Source organism: Ambystoma mexicanum, chromosome 10 (assembly GCF_040938575.1).
Source record: "Ambystoma mexicanum isolate Mex_15411 chromosome 10, UKY_AmexF1_1, whole genome shotgun sequence".
Lineage (NCBI taxonomy): Eukaryota > Metazoa > Chordata > Amphibia > Caudata > Ambystomatidae > Ambystoma > Ambystoma mexicanum.
This window is the reverse complement of record NC_090932.1, coordinates 113,807,244-113,818,663: the sequence shown is the minus strand read 5'-3', so window position 1 is coordinate 113,818,663 and position 11,420 is coordinate 113,807,244. Positions and strand designations below refer to the sequence as shown.

The 11,420-nt window shown below is 49.5% G+C and overlaps 1 protein-coding gene across 1 annotated transcript; it reads left to right on the top strand.

Moving 5' to 3' along the window:
* The first annotated feature begins 231 nt into the window (after positions 1 to 231).
* Positions 232 to 10,700, top strand: NEFM (neurofilament medium chain). Its single transcript, XM_069617599.1, has 3 exons — positions 232 to 1,411; positions 5,399 to 5,523; positions 8,533 to 10,700. Exons 1-3 carry the CDS (start codon positions 356 to 358, stop codon positions 10,154 to 10,156), a joined length of 2,805 nt encoding a protein of 934 aa, XP_069473700.1. The 5' UTR covers positions 232 to 355; the 3' UTR covers positions 10,157 to 10,700.
* Positions 10,701 to 11,420: the final 720 nt, after the last annotated feature.

The following is an 11,420-nucleotide window of genomic DNA, read 5'->3' as shown; positions in this document are numbered from 1 at the left end:
GCGCGCAGGCTGCGTCCTTTTACGCGGGCGGCTCCGTCCGCGCCCAGCTGCGTCCTGCTCTGCAGGGCCTGGCAGAATGAGAGGGGGGAGGGGAAGGCGCGGCCCTTCACTGGCAGCTCATCCAGCCACGTGGGCCCCCCACCCGGCAAAGGGTATGGGGAGATGGGAGGGAGGGGGTGGGGGGGAGAAAAAAAATCCCCTCCTTCAGCAGATGAATTAAGGCAGCAGAGAGCCGCGTCTTGCCATGTAGGCGAATATGCAGGGAGTATATAAAGGCCGGGCCGAGTCAGTGGGAGCGCTGTGAGAGCCACGCACCACACGCACAACACACACACCCACCCCAAAGTCTTCCAAGATGAGCTACACAATGGAAACGCTGGGCAACCCCTCGTACAGGAGGATGGCCGAGACGCGGACCAGCTACAGCCGGACCAGCGCCTCGCCCTCCAGCGGCTTCAGGTCGCAGTCCTGGTCCCGGGGCAGCCCGAGTACCATCACCGCCTCCTACAAGCGGGCGACCCTGGCGGCGCCCCGGGCCTACAGCTCCACGGTGCTCAGCTCCGCCGACAGCCTGGACTTCAGCCAGTCCTCCGGGCACAACGGGGACGCCAAGTTCTCCTCCCGCTCCAACGAGAAGGAGCAGCTCCAGGGCCTGAACGACAGGTTCGCCGGCTACATCGAGAAGGTGCACTACCTGGAGAAGCAGAACAAGGAGGTGGAGGCCGAGATCCAGGCCCTGCGCCAGAAGCAGACCAGCCACTCCCAGCTGGGCGACGTCTACGACCAGGAGATCCGGGAGATGCGCGCCCTGCTGGAGCAGGTCAACCACGAGAAGGCGCAGATCCAGCTGGACACCGACCACATCGAAGAGGACATCCAGCGCCTGAAGGACCGCTACGAGGACGAGGCGCGGCTCCGCGACGACACCGAGGCCACCATCCGCGCCATGAAGAAAGACATCGACGAGGCCTCCATGATCCGGGTGGAGCTGGACAAGAAGGTGCAGTCCCTGCAGGACGAGGTGGTCTTCTTCCGCAGCAACCACGAGGAAGAGGTGGGCGAGCTGCTGGCCCAGATCCAGGCCTCGCAGGTCACCGTGGAGCGCAAGGACTACCTGAAGACGGACATCACATCGGCCCTGAAGGAGATCCGCTCGCAGATGGAGTGCCACACCGACAAGAACATGCAGCAGGCCGAGGACTGGTTCAAGTGCCGCTACACCAAGCTCACAGAGGCCGCCGAGCAGAACAAGGAGGCCATCAAGTCCGCCAAGGACGAGATCTCCGAGTACCGGCGCCAGCTGCAGTCCAAGAGCATCGAGCTGGAGTCGGTCCGGGGCACCAAGGAGTCCCTGGAGCGGCAGCTCAACGACATCGAGGAGCGCCACAACATGGACCTCGGCAGCTACCAGGTGAGTCGGCATGCGCCCGCACGTGTCCGTGCTGCGTCTGCTCGCGTGTCCCTCATCCACCGCACTCTGTGCATGTGCTGATGTCAAGTCCACGCCGTGCATCTCGCCCGCCACACCCCGTGCAGCTGATCCCCACAGTGCATGCCTGGCACCACGAACCCCGACTAAATCCAGATATGTGCCGCGCGCACCTCGGGTAGCAATGACCACGATCTAAGGCACGCCGTGCACGGTGCATGCATTGTCATCGCACACAGCACGCCGTGCACCGCACGCCACTCCGTGGACACTTTGGGACCCGTGCCTCACTCCTACCGAGTGTGAACCCCCCCCCCCACACTGCGTCCCAGATGTGAGGATACACTGTTGCCCCAGGCATCCCAACCGCAGCCGGGCTGAGAACTGCCGCCCCACGAATGGCTACTAAGTCGTCCCATCTCAGCCTTGTCCGAAGTCTACATTGTAACAGAAGGAATCTCGGCTCTACCCCACACGAGCATTGTGATCCTAGGCATCTGATTACCATCGATGTGTGCATGTATATTGCCTCGCCATATCGATCTCCTGCTTATAAATGGCCGTGCCGTGCATATCTACCCCACACCACACATATATATATATATCACCATATGTGTATATTGTCAACCCAGGCATCTCGCTCTCGTGCGTGCATGTATCACCACGCAGGCGCATGCATATCTTGTCATGCATTCACGTGAACCCCATCCATGTATATATTGTCACCCTTTGCACGCGAACTCCACCCATGTGTTTCATGTCACCCATGCACCGCACGTAACCCGCACCGCCATGTATGTTGATGACTCCTGTCACCCTGTGTACCGTATGCACTGCTGAGCTCTCCATGCTCAAGCTGCTGAGCAAGGTTTCTGTAACCCTGGTGTCCTGTGTCAGTCACATGAAGGCGCCCCGCGGATGCACCCGCCACCCCAGTCATGCCGGGCACTCTACTCGGTTATACAGGCACCTTTTTGGAAAGCTCCCTCGTTCTTGGAGCCCATGTGCTCTGCGCTGACCGCGTGGGGCGTTGTTCCCATCCGCCCTAAAACCTGCCGCAACCTTGTGTCGGGTGTGGCCGGTGGGGGGAGGGAAGGGGTTATGGCTAGGCATTCTGGAAAGAGTCGAGCGTGGGCAGCTCCTTTGGGAACTAATCCATATAACTTACTGGGACGTTGGGCAGGAATGAGTCTTTTTGGGTTCCATGTCAGGCTGCCTTTTCGGGTGCTATGTATTCATCGCTGTTAGGGCAAGGAAAGGAACATTTCGCGCATCACGTGTTTGCAATGACTTGACTGTGCAGTGCTAAAGGCTTGGACCTTTTGGTAAGGGGCCGGGTAACCGGGGAGATAAAGTGATTTGCCCAGGATCACACATCGAGAGCAAGTGAAGTAGCCATGCTAATGTAACCCTTTGCTGGAGCATAAAGAGTGTCTCCCCATAGACTGGGGTGCTGCATTGTCAAGGGCATGCAAAGGGCAAGGGGTTCCGGTGCCCCCCACGCTTTAGGTGTACTGTATGGTGCTTCGACCTGTGTGCATAGGTGCATGCTGCAGATGTAGCCCTAACGCGCCTCTTCGTCTCTTCCACGCCCTTTGAAAGGAGGTTACACAGTGCGGCGTCTGCTCAGCGCTGCTAAGTGCAGAGGAAGAGCAGGGGTTCTCTGCGCATGCGCCAAACTCAGCACTTGCTGTAAAAAGTTGGCTGACCGCATGGGATGCTTCTGCTGCAGAGGCGGGATTGGTGCAGTGCAGGGATCCGATGTCATCTAGAAAACAAACTGCCAACTTTGGAATCAGGACACCTGAGTGTTCGTCCTGGCCTGGCCATTTCCCTAAAATGACGTGATCTTGGCCAAATCAGTTTTTCACCCGCTGCCTCTGCCAAAATTGGGGGTTGGGGATGGGGGGGGCTTAGAAAAATAGACTGCAAGGTAATATTATGCGCTTAACTTCGAAGTAAAACGAGTCATTTTGTTTAGTCAGCGATTCCATGAATGCTGTTCGCTATACAAGTCCCCGCACTTCCCCAATTTACAACAGATTCGATGGCATTAAACAACTTCTTCTTCTGTCTGGCAAGTGCCACACTAGCTAGGAAAGGTGGCAAAGCCGGAGCAGTTAATGCTGGCAGTGTGTTAATCCAAGCATTCACCTATAGTTCGCATTATGGGTTTCATTTACCCCTTTCTTTAATTTTTCTTAAGTGTCATTTTGAGCAAAAATATTGTCCTTTTCAATTAATAAAAGGTGTGCACCTTTTATTCAGGACACACCTTAGCATTTAAACCGAATGCCGCCAGCTAGCATTTGACATTTCGCAACACCTATTTACTCTTGGAGTGATAGGATGGCGCAGGGCAGCTAGACCTGTCTTAACACCCCTACATTGCCAGCAAGCCAGGCAGATCTGCTGAAGTGTGAGGGAACTAAAGGGTGCACACCAGAAAAGCACACTTTTCTCTCCAGCAATCCCACACAATGAAGGGGGAGCAAAGTTCCTGGTTTTGTCGATGCTCGGGTTGCAATCTGTGTCGTTGCGAGGTGTGTTGTTGCAAGCGGCGTTCTCACGCTGCCGAGTGGAATGGTACTTTTGATACTGTAGTTGCCAGGGTTGCCCAGGCACGGGGGGGGCGTGATTCTGGGAAGCCCATGCACGTGGCCATGAACGTATGCGCTTATCTGGCCATGTCTCTGTTTGGGAATGGGGTTAGATGGCAGTGTGTTTACCGTGGCATGGTTCTCTTTTGGCGGGAGACTCTCTGGGTATGGGGCTGTCTTGCCATGGCACTATCTGGGTCTCGGTCCAGCTGGCCCGATGCCATCCCTGTATGGATCTACCTTACTATGGGTGCAGCTCGTCATGGCGATGTCTGGGCATCACTCTATCCGGGCAAGCGGCTAAGATGACATGAATCTGCTTAGGCACCAGTCTAGCAATGCAGTGGTCTATCTGGGCACGTGTCTATTTTTTGAAGGGACTATCTGGTGCCATGTGCCTTTGAGATCATCTACTTGGGCGCGAGAGTTTCTGGGTACATATATATATTGCCATTGGGTAATCTGGGGTTATTTGGACAGTGTGCTCTGTGGTTATTGGGCTGTTGCATCCTGGCACTATATGGGCATGGGTCATTTTACGCGTTTGGACACAGTGCTATGGTATTGGGGCTGTCTGGGCATCAGATTAAATATGCACGCTGCTTATTTTGGTATCAGGTTCTCTCGTAATAGAACCTATAGGCAAGGATTTGTCTTAGCAATGGGTTCTCCGGGCACACAGCTATGTGGGCATTGAGTAGTCTGGCATGCCACTATCTGGGCATGGGAATATATGTCATTGGACTCAAAGGGAATGGGGCAACTACACCTAAGCATTTCTGGCTATGGAGGTGTAGGCTCTTGCTTCTGCCAGGGCATTGGCTAACCGGGCACGGTGCTATGTGGGCATTGAGCAGACCACCATGGGACAACCTGGGCATGAGGATATATGTCTCAAAGGGAATGGGGCAACTGGACCTCAGCATCTCTGGCTACGGAGGTTTATGCTCCTGCATCTGCCATGGCATGTGGCTATCCGGGCACGGTGCTATGTGGGCATTGAGCAGACCGCCATGGGACTATCTGGGCATGGATATATGTCATTGGGCTCAAAGGGAACGGGGCAACTACACCTAAGCATTTCTGGCAATGGAGGTGTAGGTTCTTGCTTCTGCCAGGCCATGTGGCTATCCGGGCACGGTGCTATGTGGGCATTCAGTAGGCTGCCATGGGACTATCTGGGCATGGGATATATGTCATAGGGCTCAAAGGGAACGGGGCAACTACACCTAAGCATCTCTGGACATGGAGGTTTATGCTCATGTATCTGCCAGGACATGTGGCTATCCGGGCACGGTGCTATGTGCCCATTATACCGTTATGCCCTAGAAATGCTGCCAGAGACATTAATTGCACACCTTTCTTGCAGGACACCATCCAGCAGCTGGACAACGAGCTGAGGGGCACGAAGTGGGAGATGGCGCGTCACCTGCGCGAGTACCAGGACCTACTGAACGTCAAGATGGCGCTGGATATCGAAATTGCTGCATACAGGTAGGGCGGCGCGTTGCGGCGCACGCGCCCTGAATATTGATAGCACTGCAGAGGCGCTTATGGGAAACCCCATCTCGCCGAGCAGGGGCGTGATTCTGCAGAGTCACGCTGGGAGGGGGAGGGGGGGGGGGCAGCAGATGGCACGGCGCAGCCTGCCGAGCCTGGCACCAGCAAAGCGACAGCACGTCAGCTTGAAGAGCTCGCCCCGTTGCCCATTAAATGCAAATACATATCTAAGTTTTTAGACATACTGAGAGGATTGTATTTACCAAGACGCAATGACATGTCATGTAGTGTTAGCTCAGTGCGGGAGAGCACTCGCTGCAGAGACCAAGATACTCTCAGCTTTGGAGTTGACAGGGCTCAGCCTTTCAGCCTCCCATCATCATTAAAATGAGTGTAACTGAAATTGATGATTAAAGCACCATTTTTTTAAAAAAAAACAGTAGTTCAGTATGTAATGTGAATAGTCAATATTATTATCAAATGGCACAGCTTTTGATTAAAGGCAAAGGTTCCTGACGTAGTGATAGCTCAGTAGGTTGACCCCCCACAGTAGATATATTTCTAAACTTCAGAAAACAGATTGAATCCCAATAGGTTTAATTCAGCATGCCACCTTTTTTTTTACAGATCCGCCTGAGCGCCTGGAGACCAACTCTGTTTGTGTCGGTGCGCTATATAAATACCTTTAACATTAACATTAACATGTCATCTATCCAAGTTGTATAGAATGCCATTGAAATTGTATATGTGACATATTTTAATTACCCCCTCTCTCCCGCCACCAAGAGTACTGCACTAATAAAGGCAGTGTGCCCCAGCTCTACTTCTTGGGCGAGGGTGGGCCTCTCACCTGGGCGCGTGGCTTTTGTACACCCATACTTAGGCCACACACCCCAAGGAGAGCCCCTACCCCCATGATTTATAATCCCTCTTAAAGCACTGGCCATTTCTGTTTTCTGTAAAGTCAGTAGCTGTTGACACATACGCAGAGTGTAATGAACACTAATCTACGGTATTTGCAGGGGTTTTGCAACCTTTGGCTCTCTAGATGTTTTGGACAACTCCCACCATCCCTAACCAGAATAGTCAGTACCCAAATTGGTAGAAAAAGTCACGATCCACAGCGCTTGTAATTATAAATTAGAGAAAGAGGGTCAAGGCTGCAGGTATCTGAGTAGTGTGGATATACTGCCAGTATAATTCCACTGAGGTAAGTACAATTGCAGCACAAACAAGTCCCAGTTTCACTGCGCCAAGTATAGCAAAATAAAAATCGGAGTCCAAGTGATTTGTATGAAAGAACAGCCTTTAAAGTCCAAGGTTTAGTACAAGCAACAGCCTAACACGTGTTTCGAGCCTTCCATGGCTCTTCACCTGAGGCTTAATAGGGATAGAGCCTGAAATTTAAGCTGAAGGGACAATGCCCAAAAAGTACTTTGAAGGCTTCGCAATTGCATTAAAGCTGGTCGGCTGTTTAGACAGACTGAAGAAATCAATGCATTCTTGCTCAAACTTGAGGAATAAATAGTGTGTTGCTGGTGTACATACCCATTAAACGCTTGCAAAACTCAGTGCGTTCATCTCAATGAGAAGGATAAGGGGGCGAGGACCCCCCCGACCCCCTGACCAGATTCAAGGTTGGGATCTGAAGATTCTCTGCAGCAGGCACCTTTTCCACCCAGCCCCCTCACCCCTTAAAAATATATATATATATATATATATTTTTTTTTTTTTTAGAAAGTCACCAAACTAAAGCCCCAGCAACTTAATCTTGCAAAGAAAAGTCACAGTCACTTTTAACATGTTGCCACCATGCCCTCAGTTACTTGATGCCGTATATATTTTTAATTCAACATAAGAAAAAATACTACCCCTCTTTAGAGGACTACAGACAGGACTCATACTGTAAATAAAACAGGTGCAATAACTGTTTTAAGTGAACATTGGTAGTGTTTTTTTTCTTCAAAATCTAACAAAATCTAACACACTTATTCACATTTGTACTCAGCTTTTGATTTGTTATTGATCTTAAAAGTTTGGCCTTACTTATTTTACAAATAACAGTAGTTTAAGATCCTTAATCCTTGCTTCTTGGGCCATACCCATATTCTTTTCCATCATTTATAGAAATTACACCAGTCTTTTCATCCAGTTGGAAGCCTAGAACATGAACCTGGGCAATTAGGCAAATTGTTACATAAACACGCCAATCATTCGGAGTAATCAGAAGGCAACCGGCCAATAGAAGACGTTGTCTATAGCAGAGCTTTGTTAGCAGGGTATTGCAGAGAGCAACAGTAAACCGATGTAATCAACACCCTTTGCTTAATCAGGAGTCACCTCTGCCTTTACAAGTAAACAAACCTGGAAGTGTAAACATGCAGCGCTTTCCAGTGATAGCTGTACTTTGCAGACAGCATCTCTGAAAACCTACTGCTCAGGGAGACATGTCTTTAAAATCCACTATTTACAAGCAAAAGTTGTTACTAAACCACCACCCACTCTGAACATACAATAAGTACACATTGACATATGTTTACTGCAGTTCCCCAAATAGCATAAACAGTATTCAGCATGCCATGCAATAGATATTAATAAAGGAACAATATGTATTGATATCACTTGCTACAATATTTTTATTGCATCTTAATCTTCTGAATTAGGGATTTTAGCCAAACGAAAGTGTAATAAAATATTGGATTATCACCCAACACAATGGTACAGTTGCTCAATACATTTCCTTTCAAATAAATAACAAGCTGAGTGGCCTTGTTGGACCTATTGGAATTAGAACCAGGGTCCTGAAATGTAAATATATATATATATATATAAATATTTGGTTTTGCTATGGAAGAAATAATCAATTTCAAAATGTTATCAAACTCCTTATTCTTTAATGACTAAATGGAAACTCTTGCCATTACCGTTGTTGAAAAATGTTGAAAACCCTAGAAAACTTAAAAATGTCTGGTGCACCCTTCTGAACTATGTTTTGCCCTCTAGGAAACTACTGGAAGGGGAAGAGACCAGATTCAGTGCCTTTTCTGGAAGCATCGCCGGCCCTTCCTTCCCACCCAGGCAACCCACCCCGAAGATTACACCCAGCAAAGTTCAGAAAGCCAAAGCCGAGCCACCCAAATTAAAAGTCCACCACAAGTTTGTAGAGGAGATCATCGAAGAGACGAAAGTGGAGGACGAGCAGTGTGAAATGGACGTGGCACTGGCTGCAGTAGCAGAGGAATTCGCAGCTAAAAAAGAAGAGGCGGAACTAGAAGAAGAAGAAGAGGAGGCAGTTGAAGAGGAAATTGTTTCAGCCGTAAAAGCAACAGTTGCATCAGCAGCGCCTAGGGAAGAGGAGGATCAGGAAGAGGGTGAAGAAGAGAAGGTAGAGGAAGAAGAAGCAGAAGAGGCTGCAGAAGGATCAGAGAAAGAGGAAGCAGAGGAAACATCTGAAAAAGAGGTGGCAGAGGAAGCAGAAGGAGGAGAAGAGGCTTCCGATGGTGGCGAGGTTGAGGCTGAAGATGAACATGAAGAAGGAGAGTCTGAGGTAGCAGAGGAAAAAGAGTCAGAGGAAAAGAGTGAAGAGGAAGGAGAGGCTGACATTGAGGAAAGTATTGTGGAGGAGACAATAGTGAGTGTGAAGTCAGCCCAGCAGGCATCAGCACGGGAGGAAGAGGCTGACGAAGGGGAAGAAAATGAAGAGAAGGCTGAAGGTGACGAGGAAGAGGCCGCCGGAGAGGAAGAAGAGCAAGAGGCAGCTGAGGAGGAAGCCACTGAAGAACAGGAGGAAGCAACAGACGAGCAGGAAACTGCCACAGAAGAGCAAGAAGAAGCCACAGAAGAACACGAAGAAACAACCGAGGATAAGGGAGAATCTACAGAAGATCAAGACGAGGCTGCAGGAGAACAGGAAGAGGCCACCGGGGAACAGGAAGAAGCAACAGAAGAACAGGAGGAAGCCTCAGAAGAACAGACAGAGGCTGCTGAGGACCAGGAAGAAGCAACAGAAGAGCAGACAGAGAGCACAGAAGGCCAGGAAGAAGCAGCCGCCGACGAACAGGAAGACGTTGCTGGGGAGGAAGAGGAGGACACTTCTGACAAAGACAAAGTTGCCTCCCCAGACAAAGAAGAAGACAGTTTGGAAGAGACCATCTCTGTTTCCAAAGCAGTGAACGTCGGTTCCTCAAAAGAAGAAGCCAAAAAGTCTGAAGACGAAGAAGAAGCAGAGGAGGAAGAGGAAGACACTTCAAAAGTGACCGGAAAAGAAGACATGGCTGTGAATGGTGACATTCAGGACAAAGAGGAGGAGGAAGAAGAAGAGAAAGAAAAGGAAGTTAGTGAAGAAGACAAAGGGGTGGTCACCAACGGCTTGGACGACAGTCCATCTGAAGACAAGGAGAGCACTGAAAAGAGTGAGAAGACAGTTGTAATCACCAAAAAAGTCGAGAAAATATCTGGCGGGGATGGCGACAGCACCACTAAGTACATCACTGAATCGGTGACAGTCACCCAGAAAGTGGAGGAGCACGACGAAACTATCCAGGAGAAATCAGTATCCACGAAAAAGACCGAGAAGGTAACCTCCAGCTCCCGGGTAGTAGTGAAGGAAGTCAACGAAGGAGATTGAAAGTTTGGATGAAAATGAATGAAATCGACCGAGAAAAGCCATAGGACAGCTCCAAAATGCATGTGAACAAAAGGCTTCCAGCAGAAAGGGATTTCTCATGGGGGGGCTCCAGACACTGTATTTTACTTTTTGTGCAATATGGGGTGGGGGGGTAAAGATGCATGTAAGTTCAGGACGCGCTCCCTCCAAAAACATTAGGGAATTTAAACTCAAAGAACTCAACACGATGCATGAGATGTTTGTGCCGTACAAAGGAAGCATTGAATATCCCTGAGCTCTTGGAGGGACCCTTCTGAGGAACGTCTTAAGATGTAATTATGCAAAGAACCAACTGAGCCAAAAAAATAAAAAGAGAAGAAATAACGAAACAAGAAGTTTCCCAGCCTTAAAAGAAAGCTGCTTATGAATTATGTTTACCTCACTGATGCAATTACAGATGGACCTTTGTGGGAGACCCCTGTCAACATGCACAGTGGCCAGCATTCTGTTGATCCATGTTAAACGTCACAGCAGTCCTTGCTCAATAAAGGTCATATTGAACATCTGTTGTGTCGGTCTTGTGTCACTGCTCCGATGAGCACTTCCGTAAACCAGCGAACTTGAGGGTGATTGTTGAGGGCAGGAATTGCATGTGACATGAAACATTGTGGGTATTTTTTCAAGTTTTATCGTTCTGCAATTAAGTCCATATAAATGAACAGATATCGTTAGATTGTCCCACTAAATGGTTATGACACTTTATTGACACCATCAGTTGCTCTTGAAATACTTCTCTGTTTTGCTTCTGTCTGCCTACTTTGCATGTTTATTTGCACAACTCTAGAATCATAGCACGCAAGTCAAGGATATGAGGCCAGTCTGTGCTCAAAATCTAGAACTCCGTCAAGGCCACCTTAGTCCTCCATCTTTTGAGGTTGAGAAATTGACTGGTTTTAAATAACATTGTGAGCACACCTCTTATCACAGCTCTTAGAGGTGGAACAAGCCGGCGTGAATCGCCGTTTATCAAATTGATCTTATCCCTGCAGGACATAATGGACTATGAATATTCTCTGATCGCGGGGAGGTGGAGGGTGAGGGGGAAAGTGTGACTCATTGCCCAGAAAGCATTTTATAACAAGTACAATTTCCCACATGGACTTTCCTGACCTCATCAAATCCAGGGTTATTGTATGAAAACCTCAACAGCAGTGATCTTGATTCGGAGAAGGTGGTGCCGCCATCCGTAGGGTAAAGCACTAGGAGCCCCATTCAGCCCTCACCC

Coding starts and splice junctions, on each gene's coding strand:
- NEFM (XM_069617599.1), top strand. CDS start 356: ATGAGCTACACAATGGAAACGCTGGGCAACCCCTCGTACAGGAGGATG. Junction 1,412..5,398: donor TGGACCTCGGCAGCTACCAG/GTGAGTCGGCAT, acceptor CCTTTCTTGCAG/GACACCATCCAGCAGCTGGA. Junction 5,524..8,532: donor ATCGAAATTGCTGCATACAG/GTAGGGCGGCGC, acceptor TTTGCCCTCTAG/GAAACTACTGGAAGGGGAAG.